General features: G+C 48.3%; 1 protein-coding gene across 2 annotated transcripts in view; it reads right to left on the bottom strand.

Annotated features, from left to right (window-relative positions):
- ITIH5 (inter-alpha-trypsin inhibitor heavy chain family member 5) overlaps positions 3,459–27,216 on the bottom strand; it is an 85,834-nt gene continuing 62,076 nt past the window's right edge. For both annotated transcript variants that reach the window (XM_018056962.1, XM_018056963.1), the window contains exons 8-14: positions 24,646–24,814; positions 19,997–20,306; positions 18,622–19,187; positions 14,893–14,946; positions 12,779–12,895; positions 10,627–11,004; positions 3,459–8,327 (exon numbers count right to left, since the gene is read on the bottom strand). In XM_018056962.1, coding sequence (XP_017912451.1) covers positions 8,038–8,327; positions 10,627–11,004; positions 12,779–12,895; positions 14,893–14,946; positions 18,622–19,187; positions 19,997–20,306; positions 24,646–24,814 — 1,884 coding nt within the window. In that variant the 3' untranslated portion in view covers positions 3,459–8,037. The remainder of the gene's footprint in view (positions 8,328–10,626; positions 11,005–12,778; positions 12,896–14,892; positions 14,947–18,621; positions 19,188–19,996; positions 20,307–24,645; positions 24,815–27,216) is intronic.

Raw genomic sequence — 27,216 nt, forward strand, 5'->3', positions numbered from 1 at the left:
TTCTACCCAGGGATCTTCTTTTTAAAACCCCTTCCCACCCACATTTTTTCCCTGAATCTTTTAAGGTGTTTGTAACTAATTACATACAAAGTTATCTCTAGGGCAGGCTAGGGAAGGCCCTCTATCCCCTCCATATGGTTAGTGCCCACTTCCATGAGTCCAGTGAATGAATAAGTGAATGGACTTGCTTTGAAGCATTTTCTCTTCTGGGAAATTTGCAGGAACAATTTAAAGTGTTATTGTCTTTCAATAATATACACAATTTTATCCTATATTTTCATCACAAGGTCTTAAAGTCTTATTCAGTTTTCTAGGCCAGGCCAATGACGAGATCAAAAGGATAAATAGTTATTTCCAACTTAGGAAGAACTTAGGAGAAAGTTTAGTTTCTAGGATATTCCTAGAATCCAGCCTTTTTCAAAAGCAAATACACTTCAGGTTGGAGCTAAGCCTTCAGACATACTGTTTCTGCTTTCCCCTGGAAAGTTTGTTTCTTTATAGCATTCCATAACAGGTAGACGGGTTGTGTTATCTTCAGGAGGAAGGGTCCTAGCGCCTGAGAAGACTTTGGGCAGGAAATGTCCCAGATGGAGCAGTGTGTGTCTACCATACAGACATTTATCCACACTCAAGTTATCTGCAATGCTGTATTTTCTACATCGCCCCATACATTTCAAACAAAGTATTCATTTCAAAAAACCACACACATTTAGGATGCATTTCGTACTTGCGCTACAATGAAGTGACTTAATTGATGCATTGATAAACTTAGGACCTGCGATTTTCATCTTTTCATAAGTAGACATTCCCAGCGAGCAATCAGGACATGGAGTCTTCACTTACACAAACACAGCTGTTGTTTTGAAAAAATAATATGATTAACAGAGAATTTTCAGAAAGAACTCTGTGTCAATAAAAATAAATGTTGAATTGGTCTAGGAAATGTACCAAACACACAAACACACACACACAAACACACACACGCACACATGCACACACATAGACATTTCCACCTTTATTTGCAACAATCAAAATTTTAAAATATTGTGCCAAAACTTCTTCCTTTCCTCCCAAATCTCAAATCTCTCTAATATATATACACTTTGAATATGGCTTCCCTGATGGCCCAGTTGATAAAGAATCTGCCTGCAATGCAGGAGATGTGGGTTCGATCCCTGGGTTGGGAAGCTCCCTTGGAGGAGGAAATGGCAACCCACTCCAGTATTCTTGCCTGGGAAATCCCATGGACAGAGGGGCCTGGTGGGCTACAGTCCATCAGGTTGAAAACAGTTAAATACGACTTAGTGACTCAACGACCAACCATTTTAAACATGGAAAGTTTGTTTTTACTCCTGAGTTTGAGCTGATGCCAGAATAACAGAAGGGAAGTGTTCTCAAGTCCATGTCGAGTCAGATGCTGAGACCAAGAAGTGAGACTGTGGAGGGGGGAGCGGAGACTATAAAGGACCAGTATGGGGACTTGCCTGGTGGTCCTGGGGTTAGGACTCCGCACGTCCACTGCAGGGCCACCGGTCAGGGAAAGCCACATGGCTTGGCCAAAAAAGAAGAAAAAAAAAATTTTAAAGTACAAGTACGACCTTGGGGAACGTCCACAGGTTGTAGGAGGAAAGACAAGTAGCAAATGAGACTAGGAAGAAATTCTAATCAGCTAAGAGAAACAATGGGATCCAACATTTTAAAAAAGAGGACGAGGTTGGCATGGTCACGCGGTGGAGGCTGGAGACACCCATCACAGGAACTGGACATCAGAAGCAGTAGCGTGACATGTATGTAAGACAAGGTGTAATGAATGTGGTGAAGACAGAAGCTAAATTTGATGACTTAAGCAACAGGCTAGGAGGTGAAAAAACGGGGGTTCAGGACTTCCTGGTGGTCCAGTGGTTAAGACCTCGTCTTCCAGCACAGCGGGTACAGGTCGGATACTTGGTCGGAGGGCTAAGATCCCACACGCCTCGGGGCCAAAAAACCAAAACACAAAACAGAAGTAATATTGTAATAAATTAAGTAAAGACTTTAAAAATGATCCCTGTAAAAAAAAAAAATCTTAATAAAAGAGAGTTTAAACACCGACCACTAGCACAAGCTTGACAGTGAAATAAAAGACCAGCAGGAAGCCCCGTGGAGCCTGGCCAGCGACGAGCACTGGAGGAGACTTCTGGAAGGGTATCCAAGAGGGAAGAACCTCTGGGGGTAAGAGTCTAGAGATTCTAGAAAGACAAGGAATCATTGAGACAAGTGCGCGGAGAGCGAGAAGAATGGAGCCCAGAAGAAGGAGATGGAGACGGAGACGTGATGAGACACAGTAAGAACGGAGGCAGCTCCCGCGCCAGTGTCCTTGGTGTAAAAGGAGGCGAATTTCTGTGGAGAGCTGAGGAGTGAGGTAGTCTAGAAAGTTGAAGCAGAACACAGGCGCCATGGAGGCCGATGCACTTCAAGGAAAACAGATTAAGTTTTGCTAAAGGCCAGCAGGAACCCGGCTGGTTGAAGGGACCTACGGCAGAACTCTGTGATTTCCCGATGCATCCATACCTGGGGGCACAAGTGAAGGATGCGGGGCTGGAGACAGACCCAGCCAGGGCGCAGGGAGAGAGGAGTCTGCAGGCCCGCCCAGCATCAACCACCGTGGGGTCTCAGTGACCCCCGAATCTACCGGGCACTGGTCGAAACTGACTGAAACTGAACGGAGCACGAAGATGACTTCAAGTCATAAGCTGTCCCCAGCTGCTTAACATTACAGAAAAGATATTTCCTGTGGGAGCCTCTGAATATACACTTGTTCCTTGCAGCTAAATACACTCCATCTTTGGAATGTCTTCCCCACCTCCTTCCTCCCTTCACAGCTAGGCCTCTGCAGAGTTCTCTGGTAGGATTTCCATGCCATCAGAAAATAAAGATCATGGGATCTGAGCACGTTACCTTGTTCAGCCCCTTCATTAGAGACAAAGCCGAAGCCAAAGCCGGGAGAGGTTGATTTCATCCCCTTGAGACACGGAGTTGGCCGGTTTTCTGTTTAGCACAGCCTCCCAGTGATGCCTCATTCCTTCTGCACGTCTGCTCTGGTTCTGGTTCAGAGTCCAGCATCTAAGCAGGATCTGGCAGGACCGCAGGAACTGGAGGCAGAAATGCCAGAACCACCATCGACAAATGCTCTGAGCCAGTGGGAGAAGTCCTGAGCAAGGGGATGGGCAGTTTGGGCAGGCGAATGACCCAAGAAGAAGGCGATAGAAGGGTTGGGATGCCCGCACCCCTGGAAGGTAAGGGACTGGCGCTTAAGGCACTTTTCTATGAATCTGACTGCTTTATAAAAGGTCAGAGATGGCTAATGTATATTGGCTGTTCCATATAGCAATTTGCCATTTCCACATGATTCTTCCAGTGTCAAGTCACTTGCTCGATGTACATATACTTCTATGGAATTCAGAAATGTCTACAAACAGTGTAGTTAGAATCAACAAGTTTTATTCTCTCTCGTCATTTCCCCTCAAAACAAATACACCAGGGTGTTGTTTGTTTTCAGATGTTATGCTTTTACAAATTTTTTGTGGAGGGAAAATGCTTCTTGAAGGTGAACTAGCTCGTGCCCTACTTGTTATTTTAAACTGAACAGAATAAATATTTAAAGTCACAATTCTAAGTGTTTGCTGAGCTGTGTTATTCTTTTTTTTGCTGTTTACTTTAGTTGGATCATGCATGAATGGTTCCAAGAGTCCTGTGGATTTAGTAATAACATTGTTTGTATACATTGGGGGAAGCTTGAAGGGAAGAAAAGGAATTCGCATCTTTAAAGAGTCAGCGGCTCAGTCGGCTCAGGTTGCTCTATCAAGAATACCATAGGGGCTTCCCTAGTGGTGGAAGATCCTCCTGCCGATACAGATGACACGGGTCTGATCCCTGATCTGGGGAGATCCCACATGCCTCGGAGCAACTAAGCCTGTGCACCACAACTTCTGAGCCTGGGCTCTAGAGCTCTCAAGCTGCAGCTTCTGAAGCCCACACGCATCAGACCCTGTGCTCCGCAACAAGGGAAACCACCACGGTGAGAAGCCTGCACACCACCGTGAAGGGAGACCCCGCTTGCCACAACTAGAGAAAGCCTGCTCGCAGCAACGAGGAACATGCATAGCCAAAACAAACAAATAAATCTTAAAAAAAAAATGCCATAGACAATGTGGCTTCTACAACTGATGTTTATTTCTCCCAATTTTGGAGGCTGGGAAATCCAAGATCAAGGTGCCAGCTGACTTGGTGTCTGATGAGAGCCCAATTCTCAATTTTAGAAGGTGTTCCTTCTAGTGCTCACAGGGTGGAGAATAGAAAAATCATCTCATGTCTCTTCTTAGAAGGGCACTAATCCCATCACAAAGGGCTTCCCTGGTGGCTCTGGTGAAAAATCTGTCTGCAATGCAAGAGACTCAGGTTCGATCCCTGGGTGAGGAAGATCCCCTGGAGAAGGAAATGGCAACCCACTCCAGTATCCTTGGCTGCAGAATCCCATGGACAGGGGAGCCTGGTGGGCTACAGTCTATGGGATCACAAGAGTCGGGCTCGACTGAGTGACTAAACCACCAACCACCAATCGCATCACAAGGGCCCCATCCTCACACTCTCATCCCTTCCCCAGGGTCCTACCTCCTAGTGCCATCACCTTAGGGGTTTGATTTAGGCTTCAGCACATGAATTTGGAGGGACACAGACTTTCTGCCCATAGCATTCAGCACAGCCAAGATATAAATGTAAAGAAAATGAAACCTGTCCCTAGTCCACCTGCAGGGACACATGATTCAACTAAAGATCTAATGTTTCATCTGATAGAAACAGAGGTGATCTCTCCCTTTCCAGAGACCAGCACCACGCTCCCCAGGGTGACGGAGGTTCAGGAAGGGTTGTCCTCCCAACACATATGCCCTGCATCCTAAACCAGTAAACCAGCAAAAAGGCAAACAGAAGATAAAGCATCTAATATGAGGACAGAACTTCAGTCCATTTTATTCAGGGAATGTGAAACTACATCTGGAGACCCTTAAAGAGAACACATGGAGATGCCTCTCTTTTTCAGACGAGGGAGGGGATTAGGAACCCAGGGGTGGAGACTTTCTAGAGCCCAGCCTAGCAACAGTTAGGACCTGTTGACATTAGTGATGTCGTAACTTGAGGTGTAAACCCTCATTATTGCAACGGACTTCTCAAGCTCATTGAACTGCTCATTGAGTATCCCTGACCCCACCTTATTTTTAAATACTCAAGGAAAATAAATGATTGTCCAGATGACAACATTGTGTCAAAGCTAATGAATGGATTCTGGAGACTCAGCCTGGCCCTGCTCTAGGTCTCGTACGATGTAGGGGAAATCGCCCACCTGCCCCTGCCTCCATGTACCCACCAGAACAGAATCCCTCCTTGCTATTGCATTTACAATAAGTCCTCTACATACAGACCTTCAAGTTGTGAGCTTGTGTGCTTTTAAAGATTTATACGTGCTTCTGTATGCCAGCTGTACTACTGTGCTTTTCAAGGTACTATACTATAAGATTAAAAATGTCTCATTTCTTAAAAAATTATTTTTAAAATTAATTTTATTGGAGTATAGTTTCTTTATTTTTTGTGTTTGTTTTTTATGCATTATTTGCATGAAAAGCATTATAAATCTATTACAGTACAGTCCCATACAGCCGACTGTGTTTGTTGGGTACCTGGGCTAACTTTGTTGGAGTCACCTGGGCTGATGAACAAACTGGACTTACAAATGCGCTCTCAGAATGGAACTCGTTCGTGTACAGGGGACTTACGTTTATTTGAAAAGATCTTGCTCTTTACCACCCACGTGACCAACAGAAAATATGACATTTTTTCAATCAAGTTTTTAAAAAAAAAAAAACCTGAAGTATGACTTTGGTGTGGAGTTTGGGGCCCACAAATCTCATAGTCTCTGGCTGAAACAGAAAATGTCCTGGTACATACTTTTGCAAAAAAAAAAAAAAAAAATACAATGGAAGAGAAGGAGAAAGAAAAGTGGGATGTGTCTAAAGTAAAAACGTTAAAATGAAAGTTCAACCTAATACTTTTACAAAATGGATTTTTTTCCCCCCTGAATAGGAGAGTAAGGGAAGTAGCTAGTCCCGTAGGAATAGCTTCTCGTCTTGTCTGCAGCTGGGGCCACGCCTGGAACACACAGCCTGGAACACAACCCCACGGCCGCAGGGTCGTCTGCCCAGCTGGGGCCGAGGTCTACGGAACAGGAAGGACCCTGCAGAGCCCGCCCAGGCCCCTGCCGGCCCGCCTCCCGCTCCTCCTCTCCCTCTGAAATATGGAATCAGCTGTCAGCGGCCTGGACTGGTGCGCTCACACCACGGGCACAATAGGCAGCTGTGTTGAGTCAAAAATAACATAGCTGCCAGCTCTGGTCTGGTGGGTTCCCAGAGTGGAGCGGCACGGAGACTCTGAGACAGAACCGACCACCGCCCCCAGCCCCCAGCCCCTGGCTCAGTCCCGGCACTACCTTCACCTCCTGCAGTCGCCTGGTCCACAGAAACACTGGCAGGTCAATTTGCTGCTCCCATTCAGGAGGGCCAAGATGATAAGCAATTTTCTCAACTCTGATTTCTCTCCTAGTGCTCCGGCTTCCACATGGCATGGAAGTTCTAGAGTCACTCCGTCCTGGACGGAACCTCCATGAAACCAGCACAAAAGCCTTTATTCTATTCAGTCTGCCCTTAAAATATTCCATTTCTCTGACCCAAGTCTTTCCTCCCCCACTGTTGGCTGTTCTGGCCCTCTGTGTCCACGTGCGCTCCGACTGCTGTGAGGGTCAGACTTACAGGACAACCTCTGTGGTCCAGAGAAGACCAAGCGGAGCACAAGCTGGGGGCAAGAAAAGAGGTCCCGAGGCCACTGCCCGCCTCCCATCACCTTGATGACGCAGCAGGCTTCACAGCTCCCGCAAGGAGGGTGACGTCACTGACTTCTGATATCACCCCCGACCCCTGACTGTAACCCGTCCTGACGGAATCAGATCTGTCCCCAGCCTCTCGCTCATACTGACTTCCGGCCTCTGGGTCTGGGATGTGGGCCCCATTGTCCATGCTTCCTGCTGAGAGTTTGATCCCTGTAGGTCGGCTCTGTGCTGATCCAATCCCTCCCCATCACAGTTCTGCAAGAGCCTGCCTCATCACGTCCTGGGGACCTCGAGTGAACCAGGCTGGAAGCAGGACCAGGCTGGAAGAGCCAAATGGAAGATTCATCGTACAGCTGGACGGCACTCCAGCTCCGAGACAGGCCAGTGAAATACTCCCACGTGGGCCGCCCTGCGTATTATCAGCTTTCCGGAATAAATAGAATCTCACCAGCAAAAGACAAGGGGTTTACAGAGCCTGTTAGAAGAATGTTGGTATCTGGAATGCAGCGTTTCTATTTTGAACTGATTTTTAAAAAAAATGAAAACAAATTTTCAAGGGCGAGACATCACGGCAGAAGAAAATCCTCTGCTAAAGCCAGGCCGAGTGGTTTACAATGATCCAGTCTGCATGCTGTGTGCAATACCAGGGGGTGGGGGTGGGGGGCTGAGGCCAGGGAAAGGCTCCCCTGAGGCAGAGGTTGGCTGCATGTCTGGAGGACAGAGCCAGGCTAGGAAGAGAGATCCCTAAGCATTAGTATGAGGCGCAGAGCAGAGTGCCCGAACTTGGCCATTTCCACAAAGAAAACAGACCCGACCTTCCTTCATCAGTCACCTTAAGGTCGGCGGTGAGATGGACAGGCCAGCTGGGACAAGACAGAGACTTTCTTTTAGCTGTGACTGGCCCCGTGGTGCCACCATCTTTTGCTGCTGGAGATGAGGGAGGGGGAGGAGAGGGGGAAAAATCGCCTCCTCCCTTCAAGGTCCTGATCCCACTCTCTTTTCAAGCAGACGGCAGACCTCCCTGCCACTAGGGCTGAGGTCAGGGCGGTGGCTACCAGACTGAACCAGCCAAGAACCAGACCACGCGGTCCCCTGCCATGCACTCTTGCATGCGGCTGCTGCTGTCAGAGTCCCCGGGAGGGGCCCGGGCCGAAGGCGGTCTCGGAGTCAAAAGGATGGGCCGCCAGGTAGCCCTGGTACTCCCCGTCGAGCAGGCCGGCAGCGTTGTTCCGGGCAAACCAGCAGTCCACCTGCTCCTCCCCGTTGTAGATCCTCCTCTGCTTCCAGACCACCGGGACCTGGCGACCTTTAACCTCAAGGACGGCCTCAGACCTCTCTCCTGCCTCGGGAACCGGAGGATGCGCAGGGCGCTTGCTGAGCCCTGTGAGTCTGGCCTCCTGGTTCAGGAATTGACCTGAGAGGGCACAAAAGACATCAGGTCTAGGTCAAGCGCAAGCAATGCAGTTGAACAACGTCTAACTTCGATTCGGGTGCTGGTGACCCACATATGCCCAGGTGGGACCCACAGGAAGGGGAGTATGACATCATTGTCAAGGTGATGCCTGCGATCCTGGGCTGGACGCCCCCAGAGGCACCTGTATCAGTGTCTGGAGGGGTGTAGGGAGGGGAGACCTACAGCCTCCACTTCTGGAAGCCAACACAGGAAAGATGCTCTGCCTGCAAACAGAGATTCCCCAGGGGGTATCCCTGGTGGTCCAGCAGCTCCGAGTTCCCAATGCAGGGAGCCTGGGTTCGATCCCTGGTCAGGGAACTAGATCCCAAATGCTGCCATTAAGACCTGGTGCAGCTAAGTAAATATTTAAATAAAAAAACCAGGCGCTTCCCTGGTGGCTCAGTGGTAAGGAATCTGCCTGCCAATGCAGGAGACATTGGTTTAATCCCGGATCCAGGAAGATCCCGCATACCTCAGACCAAGTAAGCCCGTGCTCCACAACCACTGAGCCTGTGCTCTAAAGCCCGGGAGCCGCATCTCCTGCAGCCCACTCGCCCTGCCGCCTGTGCTCGGCCACAAGGGAGACCATTGCGATCAGAAGCCTGAGCAACTAAAGAGGAGCCCAAGCAGCAACGAAGACCCAATGCAGCCAAAAATGAACATTCAGAAGTTACAAAATAAAAACACAGATACCCAGTCTCCTACTGAGGCAGGAGGACGAGATGGGGGTGGATAAACAGAGGAGGGTCCAGCCTTCCCTGTCCTTCTCCCGCCCGGGGACCTCGTCCGTGCATGCACTCAGTGGGTGTGGGAAGCAGCGTCAGAATTCTCCAGGTCAAGCCAGGACATCACAAAGGCCGAGGGACCCGAGCTCTGCGTCCACGAGAGGAGCTCGCACTTGTCAGGCAGGCTGCACTGAGACTTCCAGCGCGAGGGCCAGGAAATCCTGCTTTCTAAACCCAGCCCTGGCAGTGGCTCCCTCCTTACTTGCGGTCAAAGGGCCCACATGCAATGGCACGCGGAGGGAAGCCAGGCAGAGCGGGCCCACTGGGTGCCGAGCTGCGGGCTGCCCTGTGTTTGCATGGTCTCCCTGAGAGTAAAGGGCCAGAGAGGGATGGAGAGAAGGATGTCCCACTTCTTTGCTCCCTCTCCCTGAAGGGGAGCGAAAATTAGTAACGTTCATTCCCACTCGAGAAAGCAGTCATGAAGCAAGAGATACACTTTTCACACTGATTTGAAAAGATACGTGCACCCCAAAGTTCACAGCAGTACCATTTGCAACTGCCAAGATAGAGAAGCGACTTGAGTATCCGTCACCTGATGAATGGATAAAGAAGATGTGGTGTGTACACAATGGAATACGACTCAGCCGTGAAAAAGAACAAAATTTTGCCATTTGTAGCAACTCTGTCCATGGAATTCTCCAGGCGAGACTACTGGAGTGGGAAGCCACTGCCTTCTCCAGGGGATCTTCCCAATCCAGGGACTGAACCCAGGTCTCCTACATTGCAGGCAGATTCTTTACCGTCTGAGCCACCAGGCAAGTCACAAAAAAATTGTTAGAAAGAAAAAAAGAGAGAGAAAGAAATAGACTTTTCATAAGCTACATAATGGAGAAGGCAATGGCACCGCACTCCAGTGCTCTTGCCTGGAAAATCCCATGGATGCAGGAATCTGGTGGGCTGCAGTCCATGGGGTCACTAAGAGTCGGACACGACTGAGCGACTTCACTTTCACTTTTCACTCTCATGCACTGGAGAAGGAAATGGCAACCCACTCCAGTGTTCTTGCCTGGAGAATCCCAGGGATGGGGGAGCCTGGTGGGCTGCCGCCTACGGGGTCGCACAGAGTCGGACACGACTGAAGAGACTTAGCAGCAAGCTACGTAAAGACCACATTCCTGGACTTCCCCAGTGCTCCAGCAGTTAAACATCCCCCTGCCAACGCAGGCAACACGGGTTTGATCCGTGGTCTGGGAAGATCCCACATGCCTCGGTGCAACCAAGTCCATGCACCACAACCACTGAAGCCCACGCGCCCAGGGCCTGTGCTCCACAACGAGGGAAGTCCGCACAGTGAGAAGCCTGAGCGTCGCCGCAACTAGAGAAAAGCCCACAGACCCAGCAGAGCCAAAACAAAAATGTGGAAAGGAGACCACACTTCTGGGGAACTTCTCAGCCATGCAAGGCACGGGCAGCATCAGGTTCACCGTGGGAAACTGAACTCTGTGCTGTGACGGGCATGGGAATCAGCCACCTACCTAGCAGGCCGTGGCAGTTGCCAGAGAGGCCCTGGCCGTCGGCGATGTAGAAGCCCAGGTGGTTGCGCTGGTAAGGGGCTGGCTTTTTGTAGAGGTGGAGGAGGACGACAAAGGCCACGGTGCCCCGGATGGTGACGGTGACGTTGGCATTGGCGGACACGGACACCTCCAGACCCCGGCGCCCCACGACCACACTCTGGTTGCAGGGGAGGACCAGCCTGTCCCCACCATCCACGATGACCCTGCTGGGGGTGATCTCCAGGTAAGATCTCTCCGGCTTGTTGACGAGGATGGTGATGGTACGGAAGTACGTGCGCTGTTTCTTGTGGCCGTTTGGAGGAGCAGGGGCCCCAATCAACTCTCCGTTCACCGTCACACCTCAAAGGCGAAGGGGAAGAGAGCAGAGGTTAGACAAACTGCCCCCACTGCCACATGAAGGATCTCATTAGAATTTCTGTCTGCCCTTGTGTTTCTGGAACCGAGAACGTCTGCTCTCACGCAGGGACCACTCTGCGTAGTGAACAAATGAATGACTGTGTGAAGGCGTACGTGATGTGTGACCAGTGTCCTGGGTAGAAGCAGCTGATGTAGGTTTCCGGAAAAGATACACACGACTATATATAAAACAGATAATCAACAGGACCTACTGTAGAGCACAGGGACTCTGCTCAATAATCTGTAATGACCCATATGGGAAAAGGAGCCCAAAGTAGGCTGGGCACCAAAGAATCGATGCTTTTGAACTGTGGTGCTGGAGAAGACTCTTGAGAGTCCCTTGGACTGCAAGGAGATCCAACCAGTAGTCAGAAAGCAAATCAACCCTGAATATTCATTGGAGGGACTGCTGCTAAAGCTGAAGCTCCGATACTTTGGCCACCTGATGGGAAGAGCCGACTCATTGGAAAAGGCCCTGATGCTGGGAAAGATTGAGGGCAGAAGGAGAAGGGGATGACAGAGGACGAGATGGTTGGATAGCATCACGGACTCAATGAACATGAGTTTGAGCAAGATCCGGGAATAATGAAGGACAGGGAAGCCTGGCGTGCTGCACTCCATGGGGTTGCAAGGAGTCAGACAAGACTTAGCAGCTGAACAACAACATATGGGAAAAGCATCAAAAAAAAAGAGTGGATATATGAATATGTAGAACTGATTCATTTTGCTGTACACTTGAAACTAAAACAGCATTGTAAATCAACTATACTCTGATAAAAATTTAAAAGTGAAAAAAAAGTTAAAAAATAGAAAATAAAAGGGGGTTGACATATTTGTCTGCTTTTGTTCTAAAAACTCTCATGTGGCCCTGACACAGTATTTCTGATCCACTAGTTTCCACTACTCCTGATTTGAAGACCCCGGGACACCATGAGCAGTGGGGTAAAATGCAAAGACTCGGTTCAGTTCAGTTCACTCAGCCATGTCCGACTCTTTGCGACTGTATGGACTGCAGCACGCCAGGCCTCCCTGTCCATCACCAACTCCCAGAGTTTACTCACACTCATGTTCATTGAGTCGGTGATTCCCTCCAACCATCTCATCCTCTCTTGTCCCCTTCTCCTCCTGCCCTCAATCTTTCTTTCCCAGCATCAGGGTCTTTTCACATGACTCAATTCTTCCCATCAGGTAGCCAAAGTATTGGAGTTTCAGCTTCAGCATCAGTCCTTCCAATGAATATTCAGGACTCATTTCCTTTAGAATGGACTGGTTTGATCTCCTTGCCATCCAAGGGACTCTCAAGAGTCTTCTCCAACAACACAGTTGAAAAGCATCAATTCTTCGCTGCTCAGCTTTCTTTATAGTCCAACTCTTGCATCCATACATAACTACTGGAAAAACCATAGCTTTGACTAGACGGACCTTTGTTGGCAAAATAATGTCTCTGCTTTTTAATATATTGTCTTGGTTGGTTGTAGCTTTTCTTCCAAGGAGCAAGTATCTTTTAATTTCATGGCTGCAGTCACCATCTGCAATGATTTGGAAGCCCCCAAAAACAAAGTTTGTCACTGTTTCCACTGTTTCCCCATCTATTTGCCATAAAGCGATGGGACCAGATGCCATGATACCATGAGGAGTGGGGTAAAATGCAACGATTAGGACTTATTTATTTCTAGTCCGCAAATGCAAGATCTTCTACTTTCCAGGCAGAACTCACCAGAGCCTGCATGATCAGAGACCAGCCTCAGGATGTGCCCGGGTTCTCCGTCGATGTTGAAACAGACGGTGAGATTGCTCAAGGGGAAATCCACAACAAAGTGGGGGTCTCCATCCGCTGCCAGGCCAGGGCAAGAACGGGAGAGAAAAAGAAAGAAGAGACGTTTATTGGGCACCTTCCTGTGTAAGCACTCTTTTCCTATTTTCTCTTGTGTTGTTGACTTAATCCTGTCAACGGCAGGTCCTCCGTGTCCACACAAGGAAGATGCCTGGGAGATGAAGCGATGCAGGGGCTACACAGGTAGCTTGTGGAAAGTAAATATCTGAATGCAGGTCCCTAAATTCAAATCCAATGCTCCTGTGACAACACTGCAGTCAGCTGAGCTGCAGAGGTAAGCGGGGCTTCACCCTACACCCCCACGACAACTGAGCCCACATTCTTCAGTTCCCTCTGTGGCTGCTCCTAACCCCTTCTGTCACGCTTAGGCCAGCCTAGTTAAGTGATATGGATGAGAACTTCCTGCCCTGTCTCTGGAGAGCCCCGGCCCTAGAGACATTCCCGGCGCCAGTCGGACACAGCCCTCGCGTGAGTGGCAATGACTGAGCCCAGTTTAGAGCTGGTGACAAGTGAAGGACACAGAGTCAGCAGGAGGCCAGCCAGCAGCGACCATGGCAGCTCATCCTCTGGGTCCCACTGACTGTCCTGCTCTCAAAATTCTGTCCACAGATAAGACCCCAAAGCGTGGCTGACCCCCGCTCCTCGCCTGTTCCCCTCGTCTTCACCTCTGCTAAAGACGGATGGCCTTGCCTCTCACCGTACAGACAAAATATTTCCCGAGAGCCTACACCAGCTCTCTTTTCCCACAAGACTGGAAGGTTCGTTTCTCTCTATACACCAAGCACAGCATGTTTCCGAATCCCCCTCTGCTTCGTGTGTACACGCATATGCGTGCACAGGACTGATTTTCCTGTCTATGCACACGTTGCACCATTTGTATACGGTGAGGGGTGGTGGACCAGGAGTTCAGTGTTTTCAAGCTGTGAGCCAGTTAAGGGTCTTGGAGGAACTGCTGAGAAACCCCTTCTGTCCCCAGCCTGACTCAGAGGGGCCTCTGGAAGAATCTGGTTGATCTCATTGTAAACTGCCTCAAGCATCCAGTGAAGGACAATGTAATTAAGATATACAAGGTACTGGTCTTTTGTAGATGAGAAAATGACAACCACTGAAGATGAAAGTGCGTATTTTTGGCGCTCTGTGGGCACACATATAACTGCGTGGCAGTTCTCGGAGAGCGTCTTGTGCTCACTCCACATCATTTGTACTCAATCTACCAAATTCCTTTACAAGGGAAGATGCTGCTTGCTCCAAAAAAAGAGAGGAGCGGTCTGGAAGTCATTACTCCGCTCAGTATCCAAGAGGAAAGTTTTCTTGCATTCCATAATGCGTGTGTGCTCAAAGGAATGACACCCTACCCACTGGGGACGATGTGTTTCCTCTACCCAGAGCTAATCTCCAGAATGTCCCTGGCTACGTGAACCCGCATGCCCAGCACATCATCAGCAAGGCAGTAAGGACGGCTTACAAAGGCAGATGTGTACATCTGAGGAATAAAACGCAAGGCTTGGGTCATTATTCCATCTAGATTTTTATTATAATCCCAGGAAGCTGGCCAAGAGAAATTTTATGGTATCGTTATCTGTTCTTCCCTTCTAAAGCCAAGGATTACGAAAATAATAGAATAGTAATGTTTACAAAGTGTGCACTGTGGCAGATAACTGTAACACCAGAAGCCGGAAGCGAGCATGCTTCAGATCTCTAAAGACAAATGTCTTTTCAAGTCAATCATGGTGAACATGTGCCTCTGTCCAATCGATCCTTCTACCAGGGCTCCTGCTAGGGTCCTAAGGGCTCTGTTGTCTGTGGAGTTTAGGTGATGGTATAATGACAGTCGGGGTTTTGAGAACTGCCCCCACGCTGCAGACTTGAGCTAAATAAATGTAGGTCCTCACATCTTGTTCTATGAGCTGATCTAACCGGCTTCAGGGAATTTCTGGTCATCTTAGTCCTAAATATCTCAACTCTCAATCACACACAAGCATATTTCTTTCCTTTACCTGATGTTTTGGAGATTTTAATCCTTGGGTTGTATGGTTTCTTGACCGCAGGTCCTAGAGAGGAGAAAGAAGAGACTCACCATTGTTATTTATTAAAGAGGAGGAAGTGAGAGGTATAGAGAGTTGAGATGAGTCAAATACAGCTTTCAGATACATTTGTGACAATTTAAAAACATTTGTTTTACAGGAGGAGCTTGGCTTCCCAACACAAAATGAAGGTGTAACATAGGAGGGGTAACTATTTTATTCCTTATAAATTAAATAATATTCTTGGCTGTGATTTCTGTGTATATGATAGGAAAAAATACAGAAAATATTCTATAGTTGTGGGGGAGAGGGAAAGCAGAATTGTTTAATGGGAACAGAGTTTTAGATTTGCAAGATGAAAAAGTTCTGGAGATCTGTTTCACAATGATGTGAATATACTTGACACTACGGAGCTGTACACTTAAAAATGGTTACAATGCAGAGGACAGAATGGTGGGTACCAAGAGGGAGCGGGTCGGGGGAGGGATGGAGTGGGAGGCTGGGGTCAGCAGATATAAGCATTTACAAATAAAATGGATAAACAACAAGGCCCTAACATATAGCACAGAGAACTATATTCAATATCCTATGATAAACCATAACGGAAAAGACTAAAAATAAACAATGTGCAACTGAACTGAACTGAACTGATATATGTATGACCGAATCACTTTGCTGTTCAGCAGAAAGCAACAACATATTGTAAATCAACTATGCTTCAATTTTAAAAAAAGAATGGAAAAATGGTTATGCTGGTAAATTTTATTTAACTTTTTTTTTTTTATAAAATAGCACTTTACAACAACCAAAAGGATACAAAAATGTAAAAGAAAAAGATATCATGGCAATCCAAGTCTAGAGCCGTGAGTGTAAACACAATTCACAAAGCAGCGGCAAAAATAAATATTAAAAAATAACCCAAAAGTAAATTACTTCCTGTCAATAAAATAAAGTTAATATATTGTTTCAAGCTGTCTGCATTAACAAGCTTATGCTCCTCTCACGCTTGTGCTTCATTGATCTCTGCACCCAGAAAATGAAGATCATAGGATCTGAATGTTTTTAAGTGCCCCCTTCCCTAACTGAGCCCTCATAAGCAGGACATGGACAGAATCAGGTCAACCACAGGGGAGAAGTGGCAGCTCAACCTGGATGCCTGCTTTGGGAGCCTTAAACTGTCACAGACCCTCAAAAAATCTTAAAATTAAAAAATCATCGGAGCTTTAAACAAAACGAGGAAATTGTCCTGAGTACTAACTGATGCTTCAGGAAAATTTTATATCTAATGAGCCTTTGCTCAATCAGTTGGTTATTCCTCATCTGTCTTCTTGGCCCTATGAGTCCTGTGTCATTTATGAGTTTGCTATCTCCTGAAGCTGCAGAAATTTGAGTTACTAACATCAAATCAAGATGTTACGCAGAAAAGCCATTTTCCCTGGATGTGGCACAGATCTTGTAGCCTGAACTCATAGCACCACGCAACTGACTTATTCTTCATCCTTTTCACCAGAATGAATATTTTCCTAGTTTGCCAAGACAAGCTCCACTCTTTCTAAAAACTCGATGTAGCATTTTTCACCTCTACTTTAGGGTCTGGACTTTTCGCTAAATTTCTAGTTCTGCACTCCTCATGGGAGAGGGTATCTAACATGTGCAGAACCCTCATTCTGTACTTAAGATGCTGCACATTAATCCTTGCAACAGCCCTTCAGGAAAGACACCACTATCTGCATTTTACAGGTGAGAGAACAGAAGCTCAGAGAGGTTCAGAAGCCTGTCCCAGGCCACAGCTGGCGAGGAGATGCCACGAGCTGAAACAGTCTGGATCCTAAGGTTGTGCTCTCTCCACCAGGCCCAGGTGATTCTCAGAGTTTAGATCTGAGGATCGCGCGAGGCCTGGGTTCATGTCAGTTCCCTCACCTTAGGACATGTGAACCTGGCAGGAAGCTAATAAAAACATCACATATGAAAAAAGTGCTGTTTTCCACAAGCAGATATTACTGAGAATATAACCCTTTGCTTTGGTTGAATTACTTTTCCTGCCTTTTTCCCATTCTTTTTTTTTTTTTTTTTTGGCTGCACCTCGAGGCATGTGGGAATCTTAGTTTCCTGACCAGGGATTGAATCTGTGCTCTTCGCATTGGAAAGCAGATTTTTAATCACTGGAGCACCAAGGAAGTCCCTCTCATTCTTGTTTCTACTAATTTCCCCTGAAAAATAGCATGGGGACAGATAATAAAAAATTTCTGTTTCAACTCTGAATTCTCTTATACAGAACTTAATTTATTCTATATAATTCAAATAATATCTATAATAAAATAAAATTTCATTTATTTCATTGTAAACAAAATCATTAAAAATACAACTTTAATAAAAACATGAGCAGTAAAATTCATAAAATATACAAGACATGGGCTATGATAAACCTAGACAGCATATTAAAAAGCAGACATCACTTTGTTGAAAAAGGTCTGTATAATCAAAGCTATGGTTTTTCCAGTAGTCATGTATAGATGAGAGAGTTGGACCATAAAGAAGGCTGAGCGCCAAAGAATTGATGCTTTCAATTGTGGTGTTGGAGAAGACTCTTGAGAGTCCCCTGGACAGCAAAGAGATCAAACCAGTCAATCCTAAAGGAAATCAACCCTGAACATTCATTGGAAGGACTGATGCTGAAGCTCCAATACTTTGGCCACCTGATGCGAAGAGCTGACTCATTGGAAAAGACCCTGATGCTGGGAAAGATTGAGGGCAGGAGGAGAAGGGGGTGACAGAGGATGAGATGGTTGGATGGCATCACCGACTCAATGAACATGAGTTTGAGCAAACTCTGGGAGATAGTGAAGGACAGGGAAGCCTGGCACGGTGCAGTCTACGGGCTCACAAAGAGCTGGGCACAACTGAGTGACTGAACAATAAAATACAATATATAGTAAAATTTCATTTTATTTTACCTATAAAATTTTATCATATAAATTTTATTTTTATTTATATAAAATCAAGCATATGCATCAAATGACATAACTGAAGTGTTTAAAAATATAGAAAAGTGGGCTTCCCTGGTGGTCCACTGGATAAAAATTAGACTTGAAATGCAGGGGAAACCGCTTTGAGCCCTGACTTGGAAGGATCCCACAAGCCGTGCAGCAACTAAGTTCGTGTGCCAAACTACTGAGCCTGTGCTCCAGAGCCCAGGAGCCGCAACAACTGAGCCCACGTGCAGCAAGTACTAAAGCCTGTGTGCCCCAGAGCCTGCGCTCCACAAGAGAAACCACTGCGAACAAGCCTGCACGCCTCGGCTAGAGAGGAGCCCCCCCCCCCCAACTGGAGAAAACCCACGTGCAGCAATGAAGACCCAGCACAGCCAGAAAAATAAAATGAATAAATCTTTAAAAAATATATAGAAAGGCACTTATAAATGAACATTTGTTTACTTGTCTGTTCATTCCTGTGGCTCGTGGTAGGCACTCAATATTGATGATTTATCAATAGACTGACTTTACTTTCTTGAACTTCTCTATAGCGATCCACGGTTTATAATAACAATACAAACACAAGCTAACCCACTGTTAGCTAGGAGCTGCAGGAATAGAACATTGTTTATAAAAATTATGATACAAGAAAATAAGAGATGACCTTGGCCTGAAAAAGCAGCCAGAAAGGGCTGTGTGGGTCCCCACACTGAACCACGTATACGCTCACCTGGCTGCAGGTGTGTGCCTCGCAGGCTCTGCATCACCGTTTCGGGTCCAGTGGCCACGGATGCGCTGGACATGCCGTAGGCGGCCTCTGGGGTCTCTGTCCGCGGTGCTGACTTCAGCGTCATGGATGTGAAAGGGATGAGGAAGCGGTGGTTCACGGCCAGCGCCTGGGCCTCCTGCCTTAGCCGCTCCCTTTCCGGCTCCTCGAAGCTCTGCAGCCAGGCACTCAGCAGCTCCTTCAGGGTCAGGTAGCTCCAGAGACGTTCCAGGTGGTTGGGCTCCTCCTGGCCACGCCCCCTGGGCCTGGGGCTCTGCGGGACGTCGATCCCCACCTTCCGGGGCTCCACGGGCACGTCCTTCTTGAGCACCACAAACTTCTTACTGTTGCTGGCCGTGACCTCCACGTGCAGCCGGTCCATTGCCCTGTCCACCAGCTTCCCTGCGATTACGATCTCCGAGCCGTTGAAGTAGTTGGGGAACAGGGTCCTGGTGGCACGCTCCACCAAGCCGGGAGGATAATCCACACGGATGTCGGAGAGGAGCGGGGTCCTGATCTCATCGTAGAACCTGGGGAGGAGGAATGGAGGGGAGAATCAGGGCCTGCCCGGGCGGCAAGCAGGACAGGGCTTAGAGGAAACCATGGGCTGCTGGGGAGGCAGTTCTGATCTTAGAAGCAGCCAAGTCCAACATTCCACCCAGAATATCTCAGGCAGGAGGCCGTGCAGCAGAGGCTTGAATACCACTGGTGATGGGGAACTCACTGCCCCACAAGCTCCCTCGTCTCTTGTCCACTGATCTGAGGAGAACCAGGGAGCTCCTGGCAGTAAATCACCATTTTCCTTCCTGCAAGCTCCCCCCGCTGGTCTCACTTTTGCTTCCGGAGTAACACAGTGTGAATGAGGGTAATCCACCTTCAGTATTTCGATGCTGGAAGACACCGACCTTCAGACGGGTATAGACACTGCTGCATATTCCGTGAATATGCATACTCCTTCTTACCTAGCCTAATTAATCTTAACAAGTCTTCACAGAATATAATTTCAAGAATCCCTAACAGTCCTGCCAATACTTCACGTGGTTTTTCTCGTTAAATTCTATCATCCGGCCAGAATCCTCCTGTCACAGGTGAGAAGGCTGAGGCATAGAGGGTCTTAAGGCCTAAAGTCATAAGGCAGGGCCAGAATGTGAACCCAGATCAGCCTGATTTTAAGACGCATAGATCAGATTTGGGCTCCAGCCTCATGTCCAGGCCTGCTGAGCCTGCCCTCCCCACCCCAAGGACACAGGCAGACTTGGGGTCCAGCCTCACATCCAGGCCTCCCGCTGAGCCCGCCCCTGCCCTCCCCTCGCCCTGAGGACACAGGCAGACCACAGACCCGATGAGCTGGGCTCGGGCGTCGTGCTCTTCGTGGACTCGCCGCGTGAGCCCGCAGTTCTCCAGGGACAGCTTCTCCAGCAGCTTGAAGTCCACGTCGGCTCCGATGCCCACGGTGAAGATGCAGATCCGGCCCCGGGTGGCCTCCCGGGTGTTGTTGAGGATCTTAAGGGTGTGGGTCTCCCCGACGGTGGGCTTCCCGTCCGTCAGGAAGACCACGAGGGACACGCTACGGTCCTCGATGTCGTTGTGGGCCACATAGTCGTTGAGCAGCTGGATGCCCCTCTGCAGGGCCCCGTTGATGTCCGTGCCTGCGGGACACAGAACACGATGCTGGAGGCTCACTGCCTCCCTCACCTGGACACATCTTCACACCCCTCCCATGCACCTGCAGGAGTGACAGGTGGGGAGAGCAGCCCCCTGCACTCTCTCCAGGTCACACAGGCAGCCTAGAAACTCCGCAGATGCATAGGAATGGTGCAGAGTTATATAACCTCGTCCTGAAGGTGTCTGATGGGTGTCCCAGGTGGCTCAGTGGGTAAAGAATCCACCTGCACACTCTTTACAATAACCGGGACATGGAAGCAACCTAGATGTCCATCAGCAGACAAATGGATAAGAAAGCTGTGGTACATATACACCACGGAATATTACTCGGCCATTAAAAAGAATGCATTTGAATCAGTTCTAATGAGATGGATGAAACTGGAGCCTATTATACAGAGTGAAGTAAGAAAGAAAAACAGCAATACAGTATATTAACGCATATATATGGAATTTAGAAAGATGGTAACGATGACCCTATACATGAAACAGCAAAAGAGACACAGATGTAAAGAACAGACTTTTGGACTCTGTGGGAGAAGGCGAGGGTGGGATGATTTGAGAGAGTGGCACTGAAGCATGTATATTATAATATGTGAAACAGATCACCAGTCCAGGTTCGAGGCATGAGACAGGGTGCTCAGGGCTGGTGCACTGAGATGACCCTGAGGGGTGGGACAGGGAGGGAGGTGGGAGGGGGGTTCAGGATGGGGAACTCATGTATACCCATGGCTGATTCATGTCGGTGTATGGCAAAACCACTACAATATTGTAGAGTAATTAGCCTCCAATTAAAAAAAAAAAAAGAATGCAGGAGACATGGGTTCGATCCCTGAGTCAGGAAGATCCCCTGAAGGAGGAAATGGCAGCCCACTCCAGTATTCTTGCCTGGAGAATTCCATGGACAGAGGAGACTGGTGGGCTACAGTCCACGGGATCACAGAGTGCACACGAGGGCCTCTGATGGGGGCCTCAGCTTAGGTGTCTCCATTCCCTTAGCATGACCAATCTGCACCTCTTTTGGAGAATCGCTTTGAAAGGGCAGGAGGCTGTTGGGTGCAGGGACTTGGAGAAAGAAGCACCCCGGAGGGAAGCAGGGAGCACCGAGCGTGGAGGTGGGAATGTGGAGACCTTCGCGGGGATGCCCCGTGTGGCCTGGGGCTGGAGGACGAGGATTAGAGAGCTCACTCTTTTTTTTTTTTTTATTGCTGGTATCGCCTTTCCGGCTTCCTGCCTCTTCAGGGTCTCCCTTGTTCATAAGGACCCCACCAAGCGAAGGCTGTCCAGTTTACACCTCCCACCACCCCTGCCATTTCTAATTCAGACACGCTTGTCACTAGCAGCTCTGATTAAAGTCAGGGGACACTGTCTGCCGTGGATGCTGGACAGGTATTATGCTTGGGGTAGGGTGAGATGGGTGGCGGGTGGAAGTTAAATCTACCAGCCAATACGAGGCTTCTAGATTCTAAGAGTTTCATTCTGACAGCTGACGTGAACATCCATTTCCTTTTTCTGACCCCAGTGGTTATTTTTTTAAGTGCCCTTCTTGACAAACCAAATATTTCACTCATTTTAAGTACACAGTTAATGATTTTTAGTAAATGTATAAAGCTGTGTACCCATTACCACCATCCTGCCACCTGACTGGCGTGCTTTTTAATCTCCCTGCAAAATCTACTGTATTTGATTGAACCAGAAAATTTCCCCCGTTGCTTCACATCCTGCAGAATTTCTGGCTGAAAATATAGATGTCTGTGGCTGTGCAAACACATCACTAATTCGTTCTAAGATGCACACATGGTCCACACGGAAGGGGAACTTACAGCTGAGACAGCACGCAGCACTTCCCTGGGTTCACCCGCTTGCCTCTCTGAAAGCCTCACCTAGCTTCATTGCCTCTGAAGGTGTGGACATGGACCAGAAGGCAGGTGTTTATTTCCTCTTTGATCCAGAACTTAAGCGATGATGCCAAATCTCTCATTGCACTTTAAAGCCAGGGACAGCCCCAGGCAAAGGATGTGCTTAGCTTTTCTCACGCCAGGCACAGCAGGGCTTGGCATCGAATCTCTGTTAAGTTGAGGCATCTCCTGCACACTTAACAATGGGGGTGGGCAGCGGGGGCTGGGACTTCCCCGGTGGTCCAGAGGCTAAGTCTCCAGGCCCCCAAGGCAGGAGGCCCGCTTTAATCTCTGGTCAGCGATTTAGATCCCACATGCCAACACTAAGAGTTGGCATACCACAACTAAACAATGCCTCGTGATGTAAGTGAGTCCTGGTGCAGCCAAATAAAAACAAAAAATGAAAAAACAACGGGAGAGTTCCCAAGGAGAGTTGAGAGAGTCCCAACCATTCCACTGAGAGCTCCCCCAGGGATATTAAAGGACCACAGTGCACCAGCAAGAGGGTCTGTTTGGGTAAAAATGGCCGTGTGTGTGTGTGCTTAGTCGCTCAGTCGTGTTCAACTCTTTGCAAAACCTGCCAGTCTGTCCATGGGGATTCTCAGGCAAGAATGCTGGAGTGGGTTGCCATGCCCTCCCCGGGGTGGGGAGGGGGTCTTCCCAACCCAGGGACCGAACCCAGGTCTCCCACATTGCAGGCGGATCCTTTACCAGCTGAGCCACCAGGGAAGCCCCCACACGGCCATCTCGGACAGCTAGAGAAGACTTCCTGTGTGCGGCCACTGTTCTAAGCACTTTAAATATCTTAACTCATCCTAAAAAAAGTCCATTATATCCTCATTCTACAGATGAAGATAAGGAGGTAGAGTTAAATGCCTCATAGCTGGTGGGGTGGATTCAAATCCAGGCAGTCTGGCTTCAGAATCCATGCTCATCTCCTGATGAGGAGAGATTAATTTTCTGTTCCTCTGCAGAGGTTGGGTCAATGAACAGCTGAGACCAAAAAAAATAAAAATAAAAAAGGAAACCAGTGTGGTTTCTAAGGTTTAGATTCCAAAAGGGCATAACACGCATTATCTGTTTTCTAAAGCTTTATCCTGCTCCCCTCTACACACACATAGCATTCTAATAGTAAGAAGCATCTGAATAAACTCATTTTAATGCATATTCTTTAAGTAGATACTGTATGTCAGGAGCTATGCCAAGTTGTTGCTCAGTCACTAAGTCGTGTCCAACTCTTTGCAATCCCATGGACTGCAGCACACCAGGCTTCCCTGTCCTTCACCATCTCCTGAAGTTTGCTCAAACTCATGTCCTTTGAGTCAGTGATGCCATCCACCATATGATCCTATTGTTCCCTTCTCCTCCCACCTTCAATCTTTCCCAGCATCAGGGTCTTTTCCATTGATTTGGCTCCAGGAACTACAGGCTAGACAAAGATGAAGGGAAGTCTCTTTCCTCAGAGACTTCCCAACTTCCTTCCGAGGATGATCACTAAAATATTAACTCTAAACTTTCATTTCTCGCTTCAAACAGTAAAACAATTCCTAGATCACACTGTTGTGGAAACTGTTAGGAAATCCCATTGTATCCATAAATCAAAATTCCATTCACACAAGATCAAGTTCCAAAGTTCATCTGGGAAACCAGAGCTGTGCCTTGGACGGAAAATAACCAACATATGAGTGATGAGAAACTCAGATGGAAGAGGATGGACAGAACTGGGTGTTTTATGTCTCCAGATCGCAAAAGCAGAATCACCTGAATCCCCCAGGAGACAGTGTCTCTCCGGGCCTTTAGGAAGGATGGTGAAGGTCCAGTAAACATGCCAATACTGAGCTTCCACCAGGCGCCCACTGTCCTCAGGACAAGTTGACAGCGGGAGTAAGATCTGGGTCCAGGGTTGACGGCATTGACAGCCAGCACAGCTGTTAACACACTGTCCTGGGTCTCAGATCATCTCAGAGCTCTTTCTGGCCTTTCCCCTCATCTGCGTCCTTACCTAGGGACTACCCCCAGATGAGGGTGCCAAGGCTCCATCACCTTTCCACCTAGAGCATCTCCCAGGCCACCTGTAGTCCAGGAGGACCAACAGCTCAGGGGGGAGGCTCCATCCGCTGCCTTAAGGTTCTCACACTCAAACACACAAAACACTGAATCAGCCATTTGGCTTTCACTCCTGGCCCTGAAAACCGATTTACAAAAAGAGCTGCATTGTTTGGGATCTGTGAGATAAACCAGGAAAGGCTCCAAAACCTATCAGGTATTTCCCCTGTAACTTATTTGACCATCTTAGTTCAGTGCCCAGAAAAGGAGAAGCAAGCTCCTGGGGAAAGTGCCCACCTGTTATCTCCTTTCCTGTGAGCAGCGTCAACTTTCAAATCCCTGTACCGCGTCTCAGCAAACAGGCAAAGCAGGACGTACTCACCTCCGCTCGGCGACATGTGGTGGATGTAGACTTTGCCATCTCTGATGCTGTTGGGGGTAACTGACACCAAATGGTCCTTCCACACTTTGATCCGGTTGGAAAACCCAACGATATTGAAATGGTCCTGGGGTCGCAGGTCATGCAGAATTGTGAAAAGGGCATCCTTGGTCTAGGCAAACACAAAAGCAAGGCCAGTCATGTCCCACTGCATGAGTCTACACATGCCCTGGCTTGGAAACTGCACGCTGGGGACAGTCCCAGGGTTATAATAGAGTGCCCACTCTGTAAAGGGACTTGGATAAATGTCAATATCACCTAGCCAGGGGGGGAAAAAAAAAAAAAAACGGCTCAGTGGGAAAGAATTTGCCTGCAATGCAGGAGACTTGAGTTTGATCCCTGGATTAGGAAGATCCCCTGGAAGAAGAAACGGCAACCCACTCCAGTATTCTTGCTTTGAGAATCCCATGGACAGAGGAGCCTGGCGGACTACGATTCACTGGGTCACAAATGAGTCGGACAAGACTGGGCAGCTAAACAACAACATGCTACAACTTCATATAAGACACGAATGTTTTTCGTATACGAAATGTTCCGTCTGCTCTGATCCACATACATCAAGCCTCAAGTCTCTAGAACTTCATGACTGCTGTTCTCGAGAACTGGAGTGTCCTTCCCAGCTGCCTTATGCCCCTGTTTCATCTGACAAGCCCTTAGTCATTCTTCAAAACCCAGCCAATGTGCTATATTCTGTATTTGAAACATTTTCTAGCTCCTCTAAAGAGAGCGGACCTTCTCTCCTCTGGGCTAGCACTGCCCTCAACGTACTTATAGAGTAACGTGCATCACTCGTCACGACTGCAGTCTGCTCTCTGTCTCTTTCCCTTCCTCCAGTGAAGGCAGGTTCCATCTTTTTTTTTTTTTTTTTTTTGGCTGTACTGGGTCTTCGTTGTGGCGCTTGGGCTTTCTCTAGTTGAGGAGCAAGGACCTGGTTGCCCTGAAGCACGTGGGATCCCAGTTCCCTGAACAGGGACTGAACATGTGCCCCTTGCATTGGCAGGTGGACTCTTATCCACTGGACCACCAGGGACGTCCCTCTGTCTATTTTGTTATCTCCCAGAGCAGAGAACTCCTGACACGCACTAGAGAGAAGTTCAGAGGATGAAAGAACATGAGGATGATTCGTGAATTACAGAGGAAGGGTACGAATCAGAACTACCACTGGGTTTTAAGAGAGAATGAAGCAGCGTGGGCTGGAGTGACGTGAGAAGGCATTTCAGAGAACAGAGGGGATCTGAGGATGAGGCCGGAAGGACCTGGGTAACTTGAAATACAAGGGAGGACATCCTGGAAAGAAGCCAAGAAGGTCATATGTTACCACACGTAACACAGATTGCTAGTGGGAATTTGCTGTATCCAACACAGGGAACCCAAAGCCGGTCCCCTGGGACAACTGAGAAGGGTGATGGGGTGGGAGGTGGGCTCAAGAGGGAGGGGACGTGCTTCCGGCCGATCCATGTGGATGCACAGCAGAAACCATCACAACATTGCAATCACCGTCCGATTAAAAACAAAATAAAATTTAAATAAATATTTTAAAACCATTACCATTACTTTGCCAACAAAGGTCCATCTAGTCAAGGCTATGGCTTTTCCAGTAGTCATGTATGGATGTGAGAGTTGGACTGTGAAGAAGGCCGAGCGCCGAAGAATTGATGCTTTTGAACTGTGGTGTTGGAGAAGACTCTTGAGAGTCCCTTGGACTGCAAGGAGATCCAACCAGTCCATCCTAACGGAAATCAGTCCTGGGTGTTCTTTGGAAGGACTGATGCTGAAGCTGAAACTCCAGTACTTGGGCCACCTCATGCAAAGAGTTGACTCATTGGAAAAGACCCTGATGCTGGGAGGGACTGGGGGCAGGAGGAGAAGGGGATGACAGAGGATGAGATGGCTGGATGGCATCACCGACTCGATGGACGTGAGTCTGAGTGAACTCCAGGAGTTGGTGATGGACAGGGAGGCCTGCCGTGCTGCGATTCATGGGGTCGCAGAGAGTCGGACACGACTGAGCGACTGAACTGAACTGAGCACTGTACACCTTAAACTTACAGCGCTGTGTATCAACTGTACCTCAGTACAACTCGGGGGACATCAAGGGACAAAAAAAACCAGCCCCCTTCTCTGAGATGCTCTTTCACGTGACACACACACATCTTTTCTGGCACTCATGACACGGCAGTGTTGTTATTTCTCCCAGCCCTTCCCCTTGCCAGGACCTCTGCGTCTGCCGTTCCCTGTGATGATGCTCTGTCCCACAGTCGGCATGCCTGCTGCCCCCTCCTCGTCCTTCGGTTCTGGGTTCACTCACTCCTCTGCCCTTTCAAGCCGGTACCCTGGCCCCTGCCTTCCCAGCGCTGATAGAGAGAATGCGATGACATATTTGTGCATTTACTGGACGGTCCAACTCAGCCCCGTGTCTCCGAGTGTAGGAGCTTTTTCTGTTCCGTCACTCTTGGGTCATACCCAGCTGGGCCTGCCCGCATGGCAGATTCTTGAAACAGGCTTGCAGAAAAA

The sequence above is a fragment of the Capra hircus genome, chromosome 13, assembly GCF_001704415.2.
Source record: "Capra hircus breed San Clemente chromosome 13, ASM170441v1, whole genome shotgun sequence".
Lineage (NCBI taxonomy): Eukaryota > Metazoa > Chordata > Mammalia > Artiodactyla > Bovidae > Capra > Capra hircus.